Source organism: Apis laboriosa, unplaced genomic scaffold, assembly GCF_014066325.1.
Source record: "Apis laboriosa isolate Shangri-la unplaced genomic scaffold, ASM1406632v1 scaffold14_cov150, whole genome shotgun sequence".
Classification (NCBI taxonomy): Eukaryota; Metazoa; Arthropoda; class Insecta; order Hymenoptera; family Apidae; genus Apis; species Apis laboriosa.
The window spans coordinates 2,599,535-2,626,539 of record NW_025221798.1 but is presented as its reverse complement, the minus strand read 5'-3'; the positions used below and the strand labels follow the sequence as shown (position 1 = coordinate 2,626,539).

At 26.5% G+C, this 27,005-nt stretch overlaps 1 protein-coding gene and 2 long non-coding RNA genes across 3 annotated transcripts; 1 reads left to right on the top strand and 2 right to left on the bottom strand.

Annotated features, from left to right (window-relative positions):
• Positions 1–12,227: 12,227 nt before the first annotated feature.
• On the bottom strand, positions 12,228–17,670 carry LOC122710566. The gene is made up of 4 exons (XR_006345952.1): positions 17,540–17,670; positions 16,062–16,199; positions 14,420–14,791; positions 12,228–12,389 (listed from the first exon to the last, which is right to left on the bottom strand). It is a non-coding gene; the product is annotated as an uncharacterized LOC122710566 (long non-coding RNA).
• Positions 17,671–20,019: 2,349 nt separating this feature from the next.
• LOC122710565 lies at positions 20,020–26,728 on the top strand. The gene is made up of 5 exons (XM_043928487.1): positions 20,020–20,513; positions 22,113–22,399; positions 24,655–24,948; positions 25,925–26,068; positions 26,287–26,728. Exons 1-5 carry the CDS (start codon positions 20,216–20,218, stop codon positions 26,533–26,535), a joined length of 1,272 nt encoding a protein of 423 aa, XP_043784422.1. The 5' UTR covers positions 20,020–20,215; the 3' UTR covers positions 26,536–26,728.
• LOC122710567 lies at positions 22,272–24,794 on the bottom strand. The gene is made up of 3 exons (XR_006345953.1): positions 24,641–24,794; positions 23,202–23,446; positions 22,272–22,496 (listed from the first exon to the last, which is right to left on the bottom strand). It is a non-coding gene; the product is annotated as an uncharacterized LOC122710567 (long non-coding RNA).
• Positions 26,729–27,005: the final 277 nt, after the last annotated feature.

Genomic DNA, 27,005 nt, shown 5'->3' with positions numbered 1-27,005 from the left:
TTTTTTTTTTTTTTTTTTTTTTTTTTTTTTATAAAAGTATCCATGCGTCGACGATGGATTCATTATATTACAAAAAATTTCAGATCATGTCAATAATTTAATAGCTAATTTACTTAATAAATTAATATAAAAAATATAATTAAAAATGCTGTTGCAAACTAATTACAAAATAATGAATGGAGATATAAAATAAAAAATATGGGTATCTAATGAATAGAAATGAATAATATGATAATTCGAACCTTAAAAGAAAAAAAAGAAACACGTGTATTTATAGTTTTATTATTTTAATTTACTTGAAGGTAAACTTTTATGTGAGTTTTGATTAATTTTCTTATAAATTTTTCGTTTCTCTCAAAAAAATTAAAAAGTGTGAATATTTATATATTTATTGGTAATAATTTATTTCTCGCTAGGAAGACATGACATAATTCTTGCACAGAGGTTCAATGACACACACTTATTTCTATTTCACTTCTATTGGGTCAACGACCAAATAATTTCTCGGTGAAATCTTAGAAACATCTCTGCACAGCATTTCAATTGCTATATACTGTTTTACAGTGCTTCATTGTATATTTTCTTTAGCAGAAGATATTTCATGTAATGACAAAGTATATATCAAATAATAACATTTTATGCAACGCATAAATATATCTTTTTTACATAGAAATTTTAAATAACAAATTATAATGAAAATTAATAAAAATTTATCTGAAAATTTAATTGATTTGTATTCATTGTTTAAAATAATTTTTTTTTTATTTAATAAACTATTACCTATAAAAATTATAAATTTCCATTATCCTTATAGAGAATTGATATAATTTTACAAAGAATTCACCTATCTAATTTTTTCTCATTGCCTTAATTTCTAACTAGATATTTATCAATACATCCTGTATAAAAATAATAAAATTTTATAAGAAAATATCACTTATTAATAACCATTATCACCAGAAATAAAATTTTACACGATTCAATCCAATACTCTTTTAAAAAAGAAAGAAACATTTTTCATTAAAGATACTGCATTCACGATCTCACATTACAGGCTGTAAAACCTTCATCAACCAACGTACAATGTTTTGATCCCTCTGGTTACAACCTCTATTTCTCCAAGGCTTCGAACTTCCGCCTCTAATACTTCCGTTCGTCGCTCGACTCTCTCGAACGATCGACTATACAGAATCGAGTATAATGGAAATCGATGGGATTCTAAATCGTTGTTTCTTTTCGTATGGAAGAACCATTTGTGCCATTTCCATAAAATCTCCGCCATTTGGCGCTTGTTCCTCGAGAGAGGCAACGAGAGAAGTAACGTTCATATTTACAAGATGAGATCAGACTGTTTTCCTGCTCGGCCAAGGCGATCTGGTCGTGTTGGTTCAACATGGACGAGGAAAGAGATGAAGAGAGGTCGTGCACGTCGGCTCGTGCCTCGATCAAGGAAACATTTTCAACAGGACAAAACCTCTCTTCTATCTTGCGTCGTGTTTTCGCATTCCGTGTATGAGATACGACGATAAAGTTGGGTGAACTTTTTGTGGTAAGATTACTCCCTACTCCATTGCTGATTGTCGCATTCTCGTTTCAGATTCAAAATATTCTCTCAATGTTATGTATATGACAGTCTTGCACATCCCTGAAAAAGAAATAATGTCATTCTCGATGTGTCATTAATTCCATTAAAATACCTTCCTTTCACTATTTTTATTTTTATTTTTTTGGAAAAGAGTCATTGAGGTTCAGCTCTTAAAAATATTTAATCTCCATTTCTTTAATAATATTTATATAAATTTTAGTTTATACAAATATATCCTCAGCTTACTTATTTCTATCTTATCATATTTTCATTAGTCAAAGTTTTCTCAATAATAGTGTTATATAAGCATTATTGTGATGCAAGATCCACTAGTTGTTAGTGGAGGAAAACCTTTTTAATACTTTCAAGTAATAATCCTTTTATCTGTTTATCCACTTGATACAACTTCATAATCATGTATATCAAATATAAGTATAATCCTGCAATATCAATAAAAGTTAGTTAATATTACTCAACTTTTGATTCGGTCCAACAGAAGAATCTTTTTCCACATAAAAATTTAATGGTCTTCCATTCTACAAGCAGCTTCAAGAGAAACATTACTTACTCTCAAGGCTATTCGACGAAATTATTTGCTTGTCGTTAGTCTACAGCCACCCAAAAACCCTTCGAAAATGATCATCACGATGACATTTGGCAACCTGTTAATGTTATTACAATGGATTTTATCGTCGTGAAATCTTCTGACGTGAATAAACGTCACGATCGAAAGTTGATCTCGAAATCTGCTTGGCAAGCGGATCAAATCGTTCGTGAGATTGCTCGTTGGGGAGTTAACCACTTGGGGTTGTAGCGTTGTGGGAGGTGGAGCGTTCAAGCTTGGATGAAACTGTTTTCCCTGGAACCACGAGATGTGTAACGAGTTAGGAAATGTTTTCACCTACTTGTGGTTTGCCAAGTTTCAGATTGTTTGCTGGAGATCTTCGTTCTTAGAGATTCTGGGAATTCCAATTTTCTAATTAGTGATTAGTTTCTGACAAATTGTGGTCGAAACAGGATAGAAAAGCTGCAAAAATATGAAAATGAAGAATATAAAATTTTAATTTGGAAATTTTTGTCGGATCTCCAATTTTAATAGGATTTATTTCTGAAAGAGGAAAGTTATGAATTATGAAGAAATATGATATGATAAAAATCTTTTTAAAAGGAATCCTTTTCTTAGAGATTTTGAAATTTATAAATTTTCCAAATAATTAAAGTTGAGAAATAAGTCTGAAGAATCAAAAAAAAAAAAAATAAATATTGGAGATTTTTTATTGAATCTTAAGGATATTTTTAGAGACTTTAATTATCTAAATAGTGATTGAATCACTCAAAAATGAGATGGATCAACTTAAATTTTTAAAAATCAAATGATTGCAATCGAATCTATTTCTTTAATTATTTTCTGATAAATGAAATATATAAGTTAAGTTAGTTACATATGATCGGAGTTAATATAAATTTGGTAAGGAAAAATAACGAAGTACATCATATATAAAACACGTAAAAATAAAATTAGATCTGATTTAATTTCCAAGTTCTAAATCATGATATTTTCAAGAGGTTACGATTTTATTTTATTTTCAACAATTTATCACAGACGTCCCCGATTAACCGTGACTTTCTACACCAGAGCAATTAACGCATTCCTCGGCCGACAAATCTTTTGCAACCGCGGACGTGATCGCGTTAGCAAAAATATCCGGATGGAAGTTAGTTTTCGCAACGAGGATCGGTTCCGCCATTAAACCGACCAACAAATTAATTTGCGGCGCCGAAAGTAAATCCAACGGTGAAACCTATCGCACGTTAATTAAAATGGGATCGTGTCTTAAATGTTGAAAGGAATGAAAGTAAAGAGGAAATATTTCGAAATCTGAAGATGAAGCTATTATTCTTTCGGAATATAAATATGATATAAATCGAGAAAACTAACTACTTTGAATTATTGAATATTATTTTATATTGTTTTTATATTATTTTTTAATATTGTTTTATTATATTATTATATTATATTTTTATTATATTATTTTTTAATATCAAAAATATCAAAAATAATTTCAAACAATAAATTTACCTTCGATTACCAATAAATGGTTCTTAAATGATTCTTAAATTAGTGGATCAGAGGTCAAATCAAAAGTAAAACTGCAATTTTCTTTTTTTTTTTTCCATGAAAAATTTTAAATTCGGATCATAATTTATCAACTTACGAAAAAATTATTGAAAAGTTAAATAATTCTGGGTAATAAAAAAAAAATAATTATTAACATCCGGTATAGAATAATTCATCGAATAATTCGCGTTTGCATCTATGTCCTCTCGATGGAAAAACTTTCCCCTGTTCAACGTAACCTTGCGTTAACTCGTTTGCAAAAATGTTTGCGCGTATCTCGCATATCTTTCATTTTACACGCTGAGCGATACTTTGCGCATATTTCGAAACTTAAATCGTTCACGAGACATTCTTTCTCACGTTGATTCGCTTAAACACCTATTTCCTGGAGAATGCTAGGAGGAAAACTTTCGATTCGAACATTGCGAATTATTTATCGATAATATATGCATAAATGTCAATCCAATAAATTTTCGTATTATTTTGGCATTTGTAATATTTTTTTAAAATTGACAAAGATGAAATTGAATTTCATCAACAACAATACGATATGAATCAAGATAATCAGAATAAGAGTCGAGATACAGATATTAAAAAATGTCGAGAAAAAAATGTTAAATTATAATAATTATAATAACTCCAAAATAAAATGAAAAACTAATTGTGCTTGGGATTAAATATTTTATTAAATATGCAGGATATATATATGTTGCGTGCAAACATTATTACCTTATTAAACAGTAAAATTATATCGATTTGATATTCCATTTCCAGAAATGCAATTGCTGAAAAGAGAATAATAATTATTCGTATTTATTAAAATCAAACGATATGCTTTATAGCGGTTTTGTATTGCAGAACGATTGTATCCTGTTAACAGGGTGGATCGAGATAAATCGATGACCCGAGAAAAAGTGAACATCGATTCGTTGTTATCCTGTTTGCACGATTCTGAAACAGGCGATCCTCATTTGCAAGTAATTGCATTCGCGATGAGCTTACATTTCATATGTGGAGCGTAGAGTAAGGGTATAATCAAAAATATTTGAGAAAGAAACGGCATTTAACTCGTTAGAATTAATGAATAAAGTAAAATAAATAAAATTGCACAATCTTCTTCGTTATCTTTTTCATCTTGAAATTCCTTCAAACATATATTTAATCTTTTGCAGCATCTAAATATCGTCAGAATTTTTTAATTCTTGTGAGAAGAATAATTATAATTACTTTGACGTAATTATCTCAATTTATTAACTGCTTACTCTAATTCAATTAATCTAACAAATTGATTCCTATTTTCAGGCACCTGCTTCTACACCGTCTGCAACATTTAATATTTAATCCTCTTAGTAATACGCCTACATGTGATCCTGATACTCCACCATCGTTTAATTTCACTGGATGCGGTGCAGCTTCGATATTTAAGTATATATCTAAATTATAAAATTCATATTATTAATTACACACAAGTTGGTTACTATATTTTATCGTTTTATTTCAGTTGAAATAGAATACAACTCGAACAGAAGTGAAAATTAAAGATGTGTAAGGTGGAAGGACAAGGTACGAGCATAGTTGAGAATTTTTATGGATTATTTCCTCGTGATGATTGATTTAACAATCAGTTTCACAGGAAATTACATACACGAGCCACTTTCGAACAACTTTTAAAATTCAGGATCGATAATAGCTCACGCGAGAAATGAACGCTGTCACGGGTATTGACAAGTGAATGGCTCACTTGTAGTCGGTCGATGAACCTCTCGATTGAAAATCAAAAAAGATCAACGGGCAGAATCCGTGCAACGAAAGTCGGTGGTATCAGGTGGAGGAGCGGTCATTAACTTTTCCCAATAAGAATTCATGACTCTCTCCCCGTTTGTCACGTGTTCTTTATATACTTTCACCTCTGTCTATCGTTAAATAAATGAATTGTTGAGAAGAAATTGTCGAGGATCGTGACGTGCCTATTGATTATACTCGGTAATCGATCTGTTCTTTTGTAAAGAGAATTTATATTCGCCCTTCTAATATCATTGTACCGTCGCCAATAAAATTGATGCAATGAAATTTTCCATTCAATTGCTTCAATCAAAATGATGATTTTGAACAAGCCTTTTTTACGATGGGGTATTTTGGCGAAATTTGATCAATGAAGTATAACTGTGAAATATAATTATTTTCGCGAATGAATACAATTAAACGACGCATGAACTTTGTAAAATGCAATTATTAAGACGTTCGCGCGATGCATTATATTGGATTGGCTGCCTTTTATTGTTAAATGGAATACGCTTTGTTGAATAATTTAGCGAATTTAAAAGTAAAATTAAAGTCCAAGAAGTCGGAAATAAATTGAATTTAAAATACAATGTGATACTAAAATTATAAAACATTGTTTTATTGAAAATTATGATTTCTTAGAAATAATAAATTTGTAATTTTAACAAAATAATTTAAATATGCGATTTACACGAAAATTTTTCATAAAATTTCGATAAAAAATAATTTGTTTGTAAAAACAACATTCGTTCCAAGTTACAGGCGATCAAACATATCATCACCGATAATCAAAAATATAATATAAAATTTATATTTATTAAAGAAATTCAAATTAGAAATAGTTTTATTTTTTCTTTTCTTAAAATTTGAATGACTACTATACAATATGTATATAGTAGGTATATAGTATTCAAAAAAAGATTAGGAAAATCTATCATAAATTACGTTTATTATAATCTTATAGGTTAGGATTCGAAAACATTAAGCGCTTTATTTCAATACGTTCAATACGAAACTAAGCCAACAGGATATTTGTACATTCTAAATTGAATCGATAAAAGCTGGTAATGCTTTGAAACGTCTAATAAATATAAATAATGAGAGAATTTCAAAGTAATGATTTCCTTTCTTGCTAGAATACTTCCCTAAAAGGAGGAATAAAACGATCGGATTACAATCAATTAATTTTTCTCATTCGATCTTATAGACAGATATTTCATGAATCTAATGGATATATATAAAAATAGATCGTTTACTGTGTCGGGACATGGCTACCCTGGTTTCCTCTTTCCGCTCCACTGGTGTTGCATTTTATCACGTGTTATCGCGATTCGCGGATAAAAAAAGGAAAGGAAACATCATAGAAACTGGATTTTCCGGTCAACGGTGTTTCTTTTTATTTCGATCGTGCACACATTTCGACCGAATGAGATAATAACAAAATAATTCTTGACGGATAATCATAACGTCATGATAAATTTCTAAACGAAGGATTGTAAATTGTGTAATTGCAATTTGAGGTTATATTAGAAATTCGTAAGTTGATTTTGTTTATTATTAATTGAGTTTGTATGTACATCTTCTGGATTAAGACCGTTAATCATTTATATTCTTTTTCTTTAGATGACTTGTACATATTTATATTCGATATAAATATCAGATCAATTTCTATATCGTAAAAGTTTATACGTAACATAGAGATTCGAACATCGTTATTTCGTGTTATAGTATGATTAATTGTATTATTATATTACTCTGCTATACGAGATTATTAAATATAATAAGGATGCGAGATATTAAAGATACACTTTCTACGTTTTAGAAAATTCGATTAGAAGTTGATCGATCTTGTTTAGAAGCTTATTCATCGTTAAGGAAAATGACAGATCGATTTAAACGAGTGTTGTGCAAGCAAAGGTAAAAAATAATTTCCATAAAGTACAGCTGCAGGAAGATCGAATGTGTGACTGAATTCTTTTAGATTTCAATTATTGGAAATAGCTGTTAACTGAATTTGTTTTTGCGTACACGGGTAAAGGTATCGCGTAAGATCCTGCACTATGCAACATGGGATCGCATTCTTTGCCTTTTCTTGCGACAGTGCTATTTCCCTTGTAAATTTTATTCGGAAAAAAAATTCTAATCACGCGATTACGAAATTATAAAACAATAAATTAATTGTAAAAGATAGAAAATATATATATATTTTTTTAATATATTAATTATATTTATGATACGAATATATTTAAAAAAAATAATAATTTTAAAGAAAGACTTTTGATTTTTAATGTATGTGTTAAAGGATTGTATTAGGATAGTTTTATATAAATATCTATCCGATTCGATAATTTTTTATTAATTTCTATTGTATATAACCTAATAAATATATTTTTTTTAATTGTTCGAAAATTTCTAAAATTTTTCTACATACCTTTTCATTTATTTAAATAAAATTAAGATATAAAAGTTTAAGGTTCATAATGTGATTAAGTAGAAGTAGTAACATAAAGAAGAAGATTTCAAAAAAGATTGCAAAAAATAATAATAATAATAATTATCTTTCTCTTCTTAAAATTTTTGAATATTTTGGCGTTAGGCCAATGGAAAATATATGCTTTCAACTCTTCATAGTCAATAAATTTGAATAATTGCGTTACGCATATTAACATTTAAGATATGAAATAATTTTATAGTATCTCTCAGAATTCCCATAAAAATGTTTAACATTAAAGAATATCGCAATCCAAACTTTAAAAATACTTAAATCTTTTAAATCCCTATTAAATCTTAAACTTTGCTTTTTATAAGAAAAAAAAAAAAAAAATGAATATGATTCAAACGACAACGTCTCGACGTTTCGTTTCATTGGACCGTAATCTCGATTCATCCGGAAGCATCCAAAGAGGAAGTGGACAATTTCGATCCTAAGATGAAAAATAACTGTTTGATCCACGCTAGAATGAAAGTAAAAGCGAATCAAAGACCAATTTACTTTTAACGCGTATCTGTGTCGGTCCATTGCATTTGCTAGAATATAATATCTATCTATAATCAGAGATCGATTTCGTTCCGATCAACAAATATATCTCACGATTTCCCTTCCATTTTCGAATTTTTTTCGGTGTATGCAAACGGGAGAACGCGTTTTACTTGAAAAAAATAATTGGTATTAAGTATCGATATATATGATAAATTTACGATAATAATGATTTTTATCGTTAAATAATAAAGTACAATAGAAAGTAAGGCAAATTGATCAATTTTACTTTCTACGAGATTTTTAATTTTAATAATGAATGATTTTCAAAAAACTATTAAATTAATCAGCTTTAATCGCTTTTTTAATTGATCCATGTAAAAGTTTCATTGCTTTATTATATACAGTCTATAAAAAATGAAACAAAAGAATATTTAATTTCTATATAACACCTACGTATGAGACTTGATCTGCTCCACCTAACTTTATTATTTAACTAAAAATTAAAGAATACATGAAACTTGAAATATTAAAAAAATAAAGAAATGCTAAAAGAAAGAAATCTATTTTAATTAATGAAAATAAAAAGATATTCCCATAAAATTATCGAAAGTCCAATTGACGAACGAAGACCGATGACGAAACTTCCACTGAGATTCTCTTTTGTCTTGAACAAGTGTAATTACTTCATCATGTTTCGTACGCCAGTCGTTATGTAAATTAAAATTTTGCAAGCGTACATAATTACTGGGTCGTGGTTTTCGTTACGCGCTTCGCGGTTTCTTTGACTTTTCATGGCGAAAAAATGAGAAATTCCACCGATCTTTTACAACTTCCGCGACGAATCGTATTAACCCGCGCTTCTTCTTGCATAGTGTCTTGCATATATCCGCCTGTATCAATTTGCATAAATATTTTTTTTTTTATTTTCCTAGAAACGATCGTTACTTCATAGTTGATCTTGGTCTAACAAAACTCTCGTCTCATACAAAATTCACATTTCGATAAAACGACAGATTAAAAATTACTCTTGTCAATTTTTGTTATTTTTTCTAGAAAGTAATAAAAAATTAATAACATCACATTATTCGTGTTCCCTTCTACACCATGTAACTTTTTTTATGAAATATTTATTCATATAATGAATAATTTATGAGCCAAATCGCATTACGGTTTATTATACACGGCCTATCCTGTATGATAATAAATTTCGATTAATGTAAAAAAAAATTTACAAAAAGAATTAGTTTCCATAAAAATATAAATGATACAAAAAGTAATTTTTTCTCGATTAAAATCTTCATTATAAAATATCAAGTAATTTAAGTAGAACACGTGGAGGCAAACACTAAGTTGTGCCACATAACCTCTAAAAGGAACGCAATGCCGATGCAAAAGGTCAGGTTATTGCATCCGGGCAGATTGTTTCTCTGGCGAATGCACAAGGCAACGACATACAGTTCTATTGCGATACGTTAATCTACACGTGATTTCCCACGACCACTGTTTTCTAACTTTCCTCTGTATCTAGCTAAGATGAATTTGCAAAAAGTGGACAGTCAAACGTGCGGAACTTTCGCTCGTTCCCTTATAATGTGTGCATAAATCATTTTCTAACGAATTAGTATCTATGCTGTGTGTCGCGATCTTCGAGAGAATTGCAAAGTGGTTTTCATGATTACTACTTTATTTGCAATTATTTGTACATAAAATTGCATGATCAAAATTTTCAATATTTATTTATTACAATATAGAGGTAACGTATGATCTATTACAATAGATATTCAATAAATATTAAAGATTTATCATAATCAGCATTGTATATTTTATATTTACGACAACTTTCTAATATTTTTTTTTTTAATTTTCATTGGATTGTGCACAATTCATCTCTAAAATAATCCATCTAAAAATTATTATGTATTCGTTTTAAATTTTCATATATTTATAAAAATTTTTATATCTAATTAATTTTTAATACCACTATAAGTATTTAGATCCCGATTTTCGAGCAATTTTGTTCAATTTTTATTGTATAACGATTTGGATTGGAACTAAATATTCATTAATGATGGATTCGAGGTAAATATACAGAAAAATTAAGCGAACGAAACCGATGTGCACTGGTACCTCTGGAAAATCCTCGTGGAACGGTACGTCAGCGATAGCGATGCGAGACCGCGTGTTCGTACACGGCCTTCCAGACGTTTCTCCGGCCTTTCTAAAGCGACCTCGAGAGAAATGCGAAGAGAAGCAGGAATCCTCCTTTCGATCTGACCACAACTCGGATCTTTTCATACTTTTTACCATTCCTATCACGTACACGCAACTTTGCCTCCTTCGATGTTTAGATCATCATTACGCAAAAGCTATGTTAAGCTCTTATATTAACACATTTAAACATAATGTACATTGACAAAACCATTTGGTTTCTCTATTATTTGTATTTTATCAAATTTATTACCGCAATTAAAGATTTACTATAAGTAAATTAATTCTTTTGTTTATTTTAAAATTAACAATTTTTAATATTTCAAACAACATATATTATAAAGTACTTGTTTAATCAACCGATTTTCTCTTGACTGTATAGTATCATTTAGTTTAAAAAAATGGAATTAATTAAAATGATGAATTAATTAGTTAAAATGATGAAAATTTTCAACAATTTTAATTAAATTTAAATAATATTTAAAGATTAGAAGGAATCTTTTTTTAACTTTTTTAAATCTGCAATATCCACAAGATTTTCCAAAAAAATAAATTCAATTTTTCTTCAAAAGACAAATATCAAAACCATTCTAAATCTAAAATCTAAATCAAAAATCATTCCAAATATAAAAACTTACCCTAAATCTCTTTCATCAGTTGTACATATTAGTTTCTTCTTAATTCTTTTCAATTCTTCCAAAAATTCTTGAAAATAAATTTAATCGCACCAATAAAAGGAAAATTTTGATTTAACGATATATCTAATATCTCTAAAAACTTACCTCATTCAGCTATATCAATTCTATTATCTCTTTTCAAAGTTTCTTTTCAAAGTTTTTTAAAAATCAAGTTCTATGTTGAAAATTTTGATCTAAGAATATTTCTAATATTCAAATAGTTATATAGATATTATATTAATCATTATTATTACAGTCACAAATTTCCTCTATCAATCTTACCTCTCTTTCCTATAAACTCCTCAAAATTCTTTAATACGAATTCAATCTTTCAAAAAAAAAGTTTCACTCCCGTTTCACACTTGATGTTTCATTATTTTCAAGAACCAAACTCCACATGCGGAAACCTTCGATTCCCACGGTACAACCAAGGCGTGCGTTATCCGCGATTTACCTAGCACCTATGGGATCGCTGATCGGTCGTTGAGCAATTTTCGGGGTGTTCCTTTGGCAAAAGGAATAATAATCCTTGGAGAGGGACAGAAAAGTAGAGGGGCGGTCATCAGTGTTCCACGATGCAAAGGAAGAAAGAGAGACGGAGAAAGGCTTGAGGAGAGTAGCAGTACCGTGCGAGTCCAACACTCCAGTCACCGATCGGATGTACGAGTAGCCGGTCGTGCAATAAAGTGATCGTGAATTTCCGTGTCTTTGCTTTTCGCAAAAGTGTCTTACCGTGTTATCTGGCCGCGCTCTGGACCAGGTGTACAACCGTAAAAGTGCGACGTGTGACGTTTCCATTAGTGAAATGTGTGCAGCGACGTTGTGCGGCTGATCATGATGTGATGATCAAAAGAGAGAACGTGATAAACTACGACCTGGTATGTTTATTTTGCGAGCATTCTGAGACTCAGCAGGGCTACGACCTAATAAGTTCACGACATTAATGAAACCGCAGGATACAGATCCAGATTTTCGCTTTTGTACTTTGAGAAATATTTTTTCTTGATTAGTCGTGGATTAATAAGCATGTGTTAGTATCTGTAACAAAATTAATATTGATTAATATTTGGACAGAAATATAATTAAATATATGTAAATATTTTTATAATATGTTCTACTATTTAAGTGTATATTATAGATCTGTGTTATACAATTAAATATAAATATTATCTATAATATTATCTATAATATTGCAAGAGAATTTTTTATTAAGAATATTTATTGAATATATATATATTGAAGATATTAATATCAGATTGTTCAAATGATATAGAGAAGTATTGCTATAGCTGAGAGATATTTCATCTGAAAACATTGTTGAATTTGAAAATGATTTTATAAGATTAAATATTGGTTTTAGAAGGTTGTTCAAATAATACAAAGAAATGTTATTAGAAAGTTATTATTCTGAAAGATTTTATGGTTATGAAGAATGTTTCATCTGGGAACATTTTTTATGAGATTCATTATAGAGGATGAAATATTCTTTTTAGAAGATTGATTATTAAGAAATTTAATATTAATTTTTATCTCTACAGAAACAATTATATATATATATATATATATATATATATGTTAAAATTATAGATTGATAATTCTGATATAGAAAAATTCTGATTTAGAAAATAGAACATTATCATAATTGAAAAATTTTCTTTCAACAAAAGTTTTAAATTATATAACATTTTAATTCTAAAATGTTATTTAACAAAAATATTTCTTGTATTATTTCACAAAAATCATCATGTTTCCTAAATCATCAAAGAATGATGCAAATCATGAATAATTATTGAATTTTTTATTTAAAAAAAACAAGATCGCGTGAAATATTTAAGTTTATCGATCGAAGAAAGTTTTTTAACTTTTTTAATAAAAATTTTTATCGTGTATAAAAGAAAAGATTTCACTGACGGATCTTCGATAAAAAATCTTTAAAGATTATTCAGTTTGGTTCTGGTACAATTTTTCTTGTAATTTGGTGAAAGGTTTATATGAGTTATTCTGAGAAAGATGCGTATCTTTGCATGAATTTGTTCTAGTTCGATAATGGAATTAAGTGAGATACGTTGAATATAGACTTTGGCTATTGAGCAATCTTTTTTTCTTACGGTAATTTGGTGAAAGGTTGATAGAAATTATTCCAAAAAGGATTTCTAATTGTGTATAAATAATTTTTCTTTGAATTAATAATGAGATTATGTGAGAAAATATTTGAAAAGTAATTATTTGGATGAAGAGATGACTTGGATGGATCTGTCTTGTAATTAAATGTGTGAATTATTTTAAAAGAAATTTATATTTGTATGTTAATCATTCTATATGATAAAAAAATCCTAATAAATCATAGACCCAATTTCTTTCCTTTACAATTTGTTGAGAGAATTACATGAATATGATCATAATAAAAATTATTATTGTAACATCTTTTTAACGAAAATTTTCACATAAAACTTTTTTTATAAGGAAGTTTCTTTTATAATCATATTTATTTCCTATTGAAACATGTATAATTGTATCTTCCTTATTTATTTGAAAGTTTTAGAAAAGTAATGAAATCAGCTTCTGATATTTATTACTAATTAATTGATATTTAATAATATGTTATTTTCTATTCAGATATATTTTCATATTTTATATTATCAACATTTGTAATCTACATAATCATTCTAAACTTTCAATTCTATTTTAAATTCCATTTTTAAAAAATTTGATTCTAATTTTTTCAAATATTTCAACACATTTTTGCATTTTTACAATTTCTGCATAATTATATAAAATTTCTAATTTTACTTCGATTTCAATCTTTTCAATATTTCAGCATTTAACACAATTTACATCAATTTACATCAATTATAACAAAAATCGTAAAATAATAACAACATTTGCAATCTTCTGTCCAATTATACAAGAATTCCATTTCTACATGAAAAATCCATTTTCTCAGAACTTTGATTCCAATCTTCTCAAATATTTCAACGCATTTCAAACAAACAATTATACTGCAATTACGTGTGGATTTCGCATTCAAATTAATGCGAACGACTCAATCCATGGTAAATCGTGCTTACCTTCAAGCAGCTAGCCGCCATATAGCAAAATAAGCGTGTATAGTTAACAACGTAACTGTAAAGCTGCACATTTATGTGTGAAAGTTCTTGTATGTCGTCCAGTAGAAATATCGCTTAGTACAGGTGAAAAATTACTATTCCTTTGACTGATTCATACATTCCTCTGATAACAATTGTAACATTTAACAGACACCATCGACAGTTTTCTATGCGTGTTTGCTCGCAATTCATTGTAATTCCTCGGCATGATGCGCGCGCGCGCGCGTACAAGCGCTGAGGATTCTTTTCCGGTCAGAAATTTACCGTACACACCAATCGCGGTTTCGTCTACCGTGAAATATTCATCCAGTGGTAGATTCGAGTAGCTTTTATCTGAAATAAAAATAACAAATAATAAAAAGAAATAATTATTTGCAATAAAAGGTAAATTTATTTGAAATAAAATTGTTTGCAAATAAATGTAAAATAAAATAAATGATTTTTTATTAAATATTTTAGTAAAAGAATGGAAGATAACAAGTGAAATAGAAACAAGAAAAAGATAATAATAATTGAGTATAAGGAATTCATCTTTAGATCAAAAATATATATATCTTACAAAAATATATATATTTCAACTTTCAAACATATATTAACTATTATTATTATTTAAATAATATTATTTAAGATAAAAGAACATAGCAAATAAAAAAAAAGATAAAAATTTCACTTGAATACTTATTTTGAAGAAAAATTTATTTTCTTCAAAAAATTTATTATTAATTTTTTCAATAAATGAATTCTGAATTGTGTTCGTCGTGAAACAATATCACATAAAATAATTATGATATTTTTTTAGAATTTTTATAAAAAAAATTCATGTATGGAAGTAAGTTGAAGATAATTAATTAGACAACTAATTGTATGTATTAGAAAGATTTGAGAAGTTGTGAATCATATAGATGAAAAATATTAACATTTTTCATTAAATAGTAAAATTAGATCGGCTGTAAAGGAGAGTTGTTTGATGAATCATATCTCATATTTCTTATTAGTTTATGCGAATATTTATGTATTTACAAAAAATTAAAAAGCGTGCAATATACAAAATATATTAGATTCTTAAAATAAAATATTTGTTAATGATATTTAATAATAATAATTTTAAAAACTTTCATTTTTTCTAATAATTTCAAAAAATAATATTTATATATGTAATTTGTTCATTAGTTTAAAATTAAATGTATAAAATTATAAAAATAAAGTATATTATATGAAAAAGTAATCTCTTCTTGTAATTTTAAATTGTTTCAATTAAAAATAAAAATTTCTATTTAAATTTCATTTTTTTTATTATATTCATAAGAAATTTAATTTACATAAACATTTTACAGTCTATTTATTATTGAATACAAGCGAAATTTAACAAGAAGAAATAAATGAGTTATGAAATTTATAAATTCTATTTTAGAAATTATATTTTGTTTTTTGTTTTAAATATTATTAAAAATAAAATTTTTATGATTTTTTTTTTTTATAAATTTGACTAATTTCACTCAATTTAATTGCTAAATTAAATTGAATTCATGAAGTATAGAATCGAAAGATCAGTTTCTTTCTTTAAAATGTTTCCTGTTTAACCACGGAAGAAGGACAAACTTACATACTAGTTACTTCAAGGTCGCTGCACATCGTGAACCACAGAATTTTTCTGGATTGTTCATCTTAACTGTACTTGATTTACAGACATCGTATTTTTCTTGTCCAGAATATACTTTCCTTGAAATCATTCAACTTTTACCTGAAACATTATTTAATATTAAAAAAAAAATAAGATATTCTAAATGATAAAATTATATATACGATTCACTTTGTATATTTCTGAATTCTTTAAACACAAAATTATAAAATTGTAAAAAAACATTCAGTATTTCAAAAAATAATAACAGATAAATATATAAATAGTAAATATTTGCAGAATTAAAAAAATCGCAAAAAAAATATTCTATATCATAAGAAATGGCAAGAGATAAATATAATAAAAAATAAATATTTCATAGGTAAATATATTAAAATTTATATAAAAAAATTTTTCTATAATAAAATTGTGGTAAAATTTTGCATGCTACTTCCTTATATACATTTTTAATATAAAATAATAAAATTAACCAAAATGATTCAAAATTCTAATTATATTCCTAAAAATTTTTTTTTAAATTTTAGGAAGAATTTCGCTTCATATCATTTCTTTTCAGATTATATTTTCCTATGAAATTGAGAATTTTAGTAGTAAAATTTTTTGTTTAAATATATATATAAAATATATCAAATATATTAAAATATAAATAAAATATTATAGTTTTTTCTACTGAGGATTCTAAATCTTCTTTTTTTCCATTTTCATTTAAGATACAATAATCAAGAATATTTATAAATACTATGGATGTATTCTATCGCGTTTTCGAAATAAAATGTCATAAAAATCATTTTTTTATTTTTTCTTTTTTTTCCAGTCCTGTACAATTCATTATGATTCATTAAACTAAGAATATCTGAAAGTATAAAAACTGCATAATTTTGGGTTGACCAAAGAATACATTATATAGATTTATTAACGATAAATTTTACCTGAATATTACACACAATTTAACAGGGATATAAAAGATCATAGACCGTTATCTCTTATTGCTTTAGCTTTGTACATAATGTTATATTACATGCTATATTACAAATGATATCTGCAAAATGTTTATCGTCTGAATAGCAGATAGAGAAGAATAATTTTTTATTTATTTTATAAACTTATTTTCTTTCATGTTTTCAGATAAACTAATTAATTTAATAACAAGATTACATTAAGCATACCTTCGAAATTGTTTTCTAAAGATAGGATCTAAAATAATTTTTTAAATTTTTTCTTTGTTTTGTTTATATATTCAATAAATAAATTATAAGTTAATTCCATCTCATTACATTCATTTTTAATATATTGATATTTTCTTAATTTGAAATCTGATTCTTAAATAAAAATAAATGAGTAGTTATTATAAAATGATTTATTTATAATCAAAATCTATTAGCTAATCGAATGTTTATAACCTAAAAAAATATACTATATATGTGTTGTATATATTTACTTACATGTATAAACACGTATAAAATACTCCTCGAATACATCTATTCTTCCAAGAATATTATTTCTTTATTATTTGTCTTTACACTATCATATATTCTCGTTCAAATAATTTATAATTAATCTACTGCATTCTTTTCTTTGATCTTACAAACTTTTAACGGAGTATTTTTCTTATAAATTAATTCGAAAATTTTTGAAGATCAGTGCCATCTAGCGTTTGGATCACCGAAGCTCCAACTTATTACTAGCATAGCAGCATGTACAAGGAGGTATGCGAATTCTGTGACGTCACAGACAAGGAAAACAATATTATGCGACAAGGACAGAAAATGTGTCCGGCCATTTTGACGCTACACGGAAAATTTATTAATTATTAATTTTTTACTCAAAATTTCTGCACTTTTAAGCTTGCATCTTAAAGCTAGAATCATATATAAGTTTCTCGTATCAATTTTATTATGATTTTCGTTTTCATTAATTATTTATTAATGATTAATGTGTCATATAAAATTGACATCATTAATACGCAATAGATTTTTCATTAATTTTTTATTAATATAAGATTTATTTCTAAATATAATTATATGCATTTAAGACGTTACTTTTCTCTCTATTTTCACATATAAATTTTATTTATAATTTTACTCATGTTTAAATAAATAATATAATTGTTTATTACTTGATTACGGAATAGAAATTTGCATCTGAAATATTCATCGTAATAATCATTAATAAATAATTAACTAAAAGGAATTTTACATCAAAATTAATAAGAGAAACTTGTTTAAAGTTCTAGCTTTAAGTTTCAAACTTAAAAGTGTAGAAATTTTTATTAGAAAATGAATAATTAATGAATAATAATGAATTTTCAATATGGCGTCTTGATGCATTAGAGACTATAGGAAGTTAATCACTAATAAATAATTAATTAAAAAGAATTTCACATTAAAATTGATACGAGAAATTTCTTTAGGCTTCTAGCTTCAAGATGTGAATTCAAAAGTGCGGAAATTTTGAGTAGAAAACAAGTAATTAATGAATTTTCCATGTAGTGTGGCGGAAAATGCTTTCTATCCTTTTCATACAATATTGCTTTCCTTGTCTATGACGTCACACGAATTCGCATACCTCCTTGCACATTCTGCTATGCTAGTAACAAGTTGGAGCTTCGATGATCCAAACGCGAGATGGCGTTGATTCTAGAAAAATTTAAAATCTTTGTTTAACTTATCGACAAAATGGATTCCGTCAACAGTATATAAAATTAAAGAACAAAAAATAACACGTAATATTCAAAAATGCTCATTTAAGAAATATCGTAAAAGAATTTGTTAACAAAAATAGGAATTGGGAATTTTTTGCAATTAAAGGTAAAAAATATATCTATTAAATATATTGTGACATATATATTATAAACGTATAATAAAAACAAAAATATAATTTACAGAATATTATATATATAAGAATATAACAAATAATTTTTTACTAATTTTTTAATAATTTAGATTGTTAGGTTTGAAAATCAACAAAAATTTTCATTATCTCAAAATAAATCTTTAAATTAATTATCGAAAAAAATATAAATAATATCAGGATTTTGATTACCAATGGAATGAAATGATTCGAATAATCTAACGTAAGTAATTAAAAATAAAATTGAGTTATTGAACGATGAACATATTTTTTTCTCTCTCTCTTTCTCTATTTATATCATATATATCGTATATATAATAATCCGTATTCCTTAAAATTATTTTGTTAAAATATAAGGATATAAATTAATGGAAGATATTAATTTTATAGATATATGAATTAATAATGCATGAAAAATTCTTAAGAGGTTTTTATATACATAACATATTTTTTCATTGCAATCCAAGTTGATTATACTATATCACAGGTACCGTTTTATATTGAAATTATATTTCAATAAAATATTACATCACAATGGGATTATCTCTCAATAGAAACTGAAAGATTCCCTCTTACCGCAATTTCGGTCACTATTGAGCATAGATTATCAATGTTGCTTGCTTAATTTACAGATGGTTGGGATTCAACAGACTGTGTCAACCGGATCAACGACTTGGGCGTCTATTGACCTTTATTAAAATACGAAAAGTTGCTTTGAATTAATAAAAAAAAAAAGAGGAAAAAAAAAATAGATATTTCTATCCACTTAAAAATAAATTTATTATACTAATTAATTCAAGAATTCTCTAATAGAACGATCTATCCATTCGTTCAATTAACACAAATAAATTGTAAAAGTCAGAAGAGAAAGAAAACAGTATGCGTTCAAATATATTTAAAATTCAAATTAAATACAAATATTTTACATAAAATAGAAAGAAGGTAAAAAAAAAAAAGAAGATTAAAGAACAAGAATAAATAAAGAAAAAATGAGCTAAGAAAGGAATCTTCTATTAATAATAAATTCTTTTTTAATAAATAAAAAAAGAAAAGGAAAGAGTTAAATAAAAAAAAAGGAACGAGATCGAGAAGAAATCTTCTCTAATGAATAATATATTCATTGCTTTAATAAATAAAAAAAAAAAGAATTCACGAGAGAAAAAAATAAATGATTGAACGTACCTGGAACGCTCCATGTGAAGAAGTAGGAAGAAACAGGTGTGTACAGTAATGTATTAAAACGCCTTTAAGAAAAGAAAAAAAAAAGTATGGAGAACGCGGCGATTGCACTTGACTCGACTGTTAGAAGTCAGGATTCGAATAATTCAAAGAATTCGAAGGATTCAAAGGACTCGAAGGACTCGAAGGACTCGAACACATCCGATTCGAAACCAGAAAGTTGCCTCGAGTCTAAACATTCGAAGGAAATCCTTATTTCTGAGAAGCAACAACGGCAACAGCCTCGAACAGTAACAAGCACGGACGATCGACAGAAACTGAAGAACAAGGAGTCCAAGGATGAATCAACTATTTTGATGTTCACTTCTTGTGGGCAATTGCTTTTAGGTACGTTTATCTTTGGAAATTTTCTGTAATTTTATATTTCTTATTATTTTTATTATTTTATAAGAAATATTTTTTCTTTTATTTTAAATTTTATTTTATATTTTTTTTTATTTTAAATTTTATTTTATATTTTTTTTTATTTCTTTTATTAAAATACATTTTGTAAGAATTTATATTAAATTTTTTATTAAGTTTTTTACGTTAATATCTATTTTATATTTTATATGATAGGATTCTTTGAATAGAGTATAAAATAAATAATAAAAAAATAAATAAATTTCTGAAATTATTTAATTCAAAATTATTTTGGGAAATACATTATTTAATAGTTAATTCTTTTTATAAATAATATTGAATAATTTGATTGTATATCAACTATTTTCAATTAATAATATTAGATAAAGATATATTTGATTTATAAAAACAATTGACATTACTTCGCAATAATGACCGCAAAAACCTGTTTTATTAGAATTAATTTAATTAATAACATCACGGATTCACGGCAAACGTGTTTACCAGACATTTCAATTTCAACTAGATAACGAATTCCTATTAATTAAATATGATATTTGATGACGATTACTATTTAAATTTATGTTAATATGTATATTATCCTTACAAGTTCATTCATTATCGTTCTTGACGCATTTTCAAAGAAAACATTTCTTGAAATACTTTAATTAATTCCAATAAAACAGAAAAGATATTTACATTTATATTTTAAAAAATCGTGATAATAAAATACATAATATAAATACATATATATAAAATACAACTTTTGTTCATGAATAATAAATATTTCGTATGTAACAAACAGTAAATATTACATACCTCTTTATTTAAATATATTCTATCATATTTAGAATTCATCATTATCATCATTATAAAGAATATATACCATAATTTTTTAAAATGATCCTAATAACTACAAGAGATAATGTTAAGAAAGCAAAAAATTTGTCTGAAATTATAATTCATATAATTCATGAACAAGTAAGATGAATACAGAGTTGTTAGTGTGATTTCTACTTTCGCGTGGTATCTTGATTGTTTTAAAATTCTATAAATAAAATATATACGAATTTTCACTGACTGACCACTGAGCAGCAAACATTTCTTCAAACTGCATAGAAATCGGTGTAAAAGTGAAAACATTTCACTTAGAAAGTCATACTTGTGTAATTCCTTCTACAGATTTGCAAACCGTAGAGAATTACCATGCTGTAGTTCATTGTTATTCCATGTTCTCTGGTGATATTGAAATGAACATAATTATTACCATATTCATGTGCATCCCATGTATATTTTATATTTATATTTTCTTATTATTTATTTTTTATTATATTTCATTTCTACAATTGATAAATTCATAAAATGATCCTTATTCAATTTTAATTGTAAGTTTCAACTTCATGATTCTGCTGCAACATAATTGTAATAATAAACCTAGAATGATAAAAAAAAAAGAAATTAAAGATTTTTAAATATTTCTTCTCTAAAGATTATTTTTTACATGAATTCTTCAATTTATAATTTAAATATATTTTAATAATTATTATTTTAAAAATTTTAAATAAAACAAATTTAATATTATAGGTGTAGTACTTGTAGTATTTGGTATCCTGGTATTGGTCCATGGCGCTGCATTAGGAGGTTCCGGTGCAGGATTATGGGCAGGTGCGGGTGCTCTTGCCGCAGGAGCGTTTGGTGTCGTAGCAACACTTGCAACGTCAACAAGCAAAACGAATTCCAGCTTTTCCACGGCTCACCTTGCAGCGAGCCTCATTGCCCTTGCCCTTTCGAATATGGCTGCAATCACGGCCTTGACTGCTATTGTCAGGGACTCCCAGAGAACACCGGAAGTGACCTTGCTCACTGTTCCGGTACGTATTGTCTGCACTTTCACTAGTTACTCTTTTTTTCTATGTATTTCTTTTTTTTTCTGAACATTGCTGTATACAATTATAATATTGTACTTATCTAAAAAGAAATTTAAAAATTAATCTATAAATTAATTGAAAGTTTTAGAAAAATAAGATTTAATTTAGCAGAATAATAATAAAACAAAACTCCTATCATCATTTTTTTTCTTGTTTCAGAGATTTTTAAAACTGATAAATAATCATAATGAAATTATTATAATAATTATATTTTTAATTTTATTACTTTTCATGATCTTTTATATAACTTACTTCATTCTATATGATAACAAAAATTTACACTTCTCGGATTTCATTAGTAATCGATGAAGATATATATTATAACGTGAAGGTATCAATTACGATCAATCATTAGCGATAAGTATATTCAATACTCGGAGAAATTTTATTGGCGCGTGCTTATTTGAAACTACTAAGAAGCTAACGGTGACTTCATCAGGAAATTATTACTCGAACTGTCATTGGGTATTTATGCTTATAGGAGATAGAATCTATGGGGATTATTAAAAATTTTTCATATAAATGAACTGGTATGATCTTTGAATTAGTAATTAGCAGCCAAATTTTATTTGAAATATTATTTTACTTATTTTATATTATTTTTTATTTTTGTATTATTTACTATATTCCATATTCATTATTTTCCTAGAATAATTAAAAAATAAGTTCATTTTATTTCAAAATCAATTATATATAATATATATAATTTTTTATTTTAGTTCATATTATTATGAACTGTACTTACTTAAAACTCAATTAGTAAGCGGTATTGATGGCCCAAATTCGTTCTTGATCATTTTCTCGTTCACCGATGAGATCGACGAGTTTTGGCGTCTCAGACCAACCAGAACAGGGCCGTTGGAACCATTTGACCGTCAGAGAAAGTTTCCAATGCCAAGGCTAAAACGCGGTCAGGGCATCGTGAATTTCACAAATTGCCCTGCCTCTGAATCTTGAACGCGATGAAACACGTCTCTTCCGGTCAATGATCTATTACAAAATGTTTTGCTATGCAGTAATCTGAATTTACAAATATTTCATGAATTTCGAAGAAAATAATAATGGATTAAAATAATTGTATTTTAATTTTTTAATAAGAGAAAATTATTTCGCTAAATTTTTTAAAACAAAAACAAAAAAAAAGTTTTCAAGATAAAATATAGAAAAATATATTAAATTATTTAAGCAATAATTAAAAATTATAATATTAATATATAAAATATAAAAATAAATAGTTTAAATATCCTATAATATGAAGTTATACAAGTAAAAGTAATAATGTTACTTTTCTTAGGTCAAAGTAAATAGACTTTGACGGATATACTTCGTCCAACTGTTTGGTAGGAGAAAGTCTTCTAAAGTAGAAATATCTTGTATCTATATTTATATTCGATTTTTAAAATAGTATTAATTTAAAATAATTTGAAATATATTATTTTTTAGCAACAATATATATTTTTTAATTATTTTTATTTTATTTATTTTTTTATCAATATTAATATATATTTTTTCTATCAGAATTTTTATGAAAATCATCAAATGTCATTTATAAAAATAAATTTAAATAGTTGTCAATCTTATTATTTATAATATACTTGATAGTTGAAATATGAATAGGTTAAAGAACAATAGAAGATGAAAATAATAGCACAAGAGAGTATCAAATGTTAGAAGCTGCAAGATAAATATTTCCATATATTATTCAAATATTATTTAAATTATATATTTCAATCTTTAATTGAGATCTTTAATGTTGAGATCTGTAATGATTTTATTAGTATATATCTTATAAGTATTCAACAATATTTGGAAATTCATAACAAAACTTTCTAAATAAATAAATGTTATGTATTATTTCTTATCTTTATCCTATTTCCGGAAAAAGTGAAACTTTCTCACCGAAAACTCTTTGTTTTATATAATAATATATATTATAAATGAACAAATTAAATATTTGTTCATTTATGTATTATTCATTACAAAATATCAATTGTAAATATTAATTGTATAATTAATATTTACAATATATATATAATATGTTATATTATATTAATTAGAATTAAAACTTTTATTCTCGTAGCAAATTTCAAATTATCAAATTTTTTAAAATTAAAAATATTTTGAAACAAAAAATTAAATTTCTTTGTTATGAATAATTAAAATAAATAAAAAAAATAAAATAACCTCAATTGTTAAAGAATGAAGATGGAAACGCAGCAGAAGTAGAGGGTACCTGGGCAGGTATATTGGCTAGCATTGGATTACTGGTAGCTAGTGTGGCCGAATTATTAGTTTCTGGTTACATTTGCTTAACCTTAACCCCTAAACTATGCGGATGCCTTCGAGCAAACAATGTCGACGAAATTGCAAGCGACGGTCGATTGAAGACTCGCAACATGGTCCATCAGTGGGTCACAGCGCAGAATCATGTACCGAAGAATCAACCGATTTACGTAGTGCAGCCGATGTTACCGATACATCCGATGATCCAGGTGAGGCCTGATCTTATCCCACGACCCTTCGTTCTCGACTACTACGGCTCGACGTACTGGAAGGGATAGGTCAGTGACACATGAGCTAGAAAGTTTAGACGACGAACGTTGAGAGAAACTCAACGTCGAGTCTTAGCTTCAGGCGATCTTTGTGCCTACATTTCGGTGATGCACGAGCTCGTTGCAGGCATTTCTGTGTCAGGAGGATAAAGCCAACCAACTTCTTCTCTCATAGCTTTTCGGATTCCTCTTTGAGCGAAGGATGCTTGAGGCATAGTACGTGTTTGCGGTCAGAATGCCTGAGAAATTCTTGTAGTGGATGGTTGTGATTGGTTTCTGCAAGGAATGCATGGTATGTTTGTTCTCTGGCTGTTGAATTTTGTTTCTTGAGAAGATATAAGATTGTTTGTTTGATAATTGGATAGTTGAATAGAAAAGGTTGTTTAATCATGAAATATTAATAAAGAATGATTTAAAATAAATCATGAAGATAATGAATATATTTCATGTTATTTTGATTATTAGAATAGTTAAGTTATATATAGTTAATTACAGAGAAATTGATAAAAGATTTAAAATAGATACAGTAAATGTATTTTATGTTACTTTGATTGCTAGATTTTATTTAATGATGTATGAATGTTGTTTTATTCAATAATTAAAGAGATCAATTAAAGAAAAATTGATTTCTTATAGAATGATGAATTGAAAATTTAGAATGAATTGAGTGAATATATTTTATGGCTGTTTTAATTCATAAATTTTATTTGATAAATATAGATGTTCTGATTAATATTTAAATAGTTCAAGTAAAAAGATAATAAATTAATATATATAAAATAAAATATTAGTAATTAAAAAATATAATTAAAAAATATAATAAATTTGATGAATAAAAAAATCTTATACAAAAAATTAAAAAAATAAAATAATAATAGTAACAGTAATAATCATGATAAATTTTGTTTTGTTATAGTCACCATATGCAATCTCTGGGGCACCTGCAAAATTTCCTGGAGGATTTATGCCTACCGGGCCTTTGCCAATAGCTAGTCCAGCTTATGGTGCCGTTCCTATGTTACCGCATATGCCATACGCTGCTCGTGCTCCATCACAAATTGTACGTATTTTTACTATAATATTATTCCTTATCATTCATTCTCAATCCATCTTTTAAATAATCATTATTATATTCCATATCGATTCTAATTATTTCGTAATAAAATCTAAATTAATATAATATAAATATTATATTAATTATATATATAATTACAAATATAAAATATGTATTACAAATAAAAAAAAATGATAATGCAAAGTTTTTACAATTGTTAAAAGATTCGATCAAAACAAAAACGCCACATAACTGAAGATACTATGGAAAGAAAGAGGCAAACTGAAAGAAAATCGGAATCCCCGAAAAGAATGTCTTCTATAGGAGAAGATCAAGTAGATCTAGCTCAAACATATACAGGATTGGATAAAAAAATCTCAGAAGAGTTCATTTCAATTGCCATGGACCCAGAAAGGAAATCTAAAGCCTCCAGTAGTCATGGCAGTGAAATCGGTACCGCGAAAACTTCTTAAAAATGTGATGTTTTCAAATTATTTCGAGTTATTTTTATAACCAATGCAAAAAAAATCCTTATACATTTACACATGTAAATGTATATAATTTAGCATTACAAGAAAAGTTTTGTATTATTTGAATATATACATATATATATGAAACAATTTAAGCACTTCACTCGAGGCTTTATTTCTATAATTTCGTTGTATCAATTTATTTCATCATTACTAGTATTCACATTACAATTTTAATTGCTATTGTAGATATTAATTATTCACCTTTCATAATTGGAAATTGTAATGAAATTCTTGAAATAAAAAATAGATACATATGCTGTATTTTTAATTGTATAAAAATGATTATATTTAATGAGATTTTAAAAATTAATAAATTTATTTATTTCTTATGCTATTTTATACCAATTGTTATTCATATTGTTGTATATTATTCATTAAAAAATGATATGTATTTTAAGGAGAAAAAATCC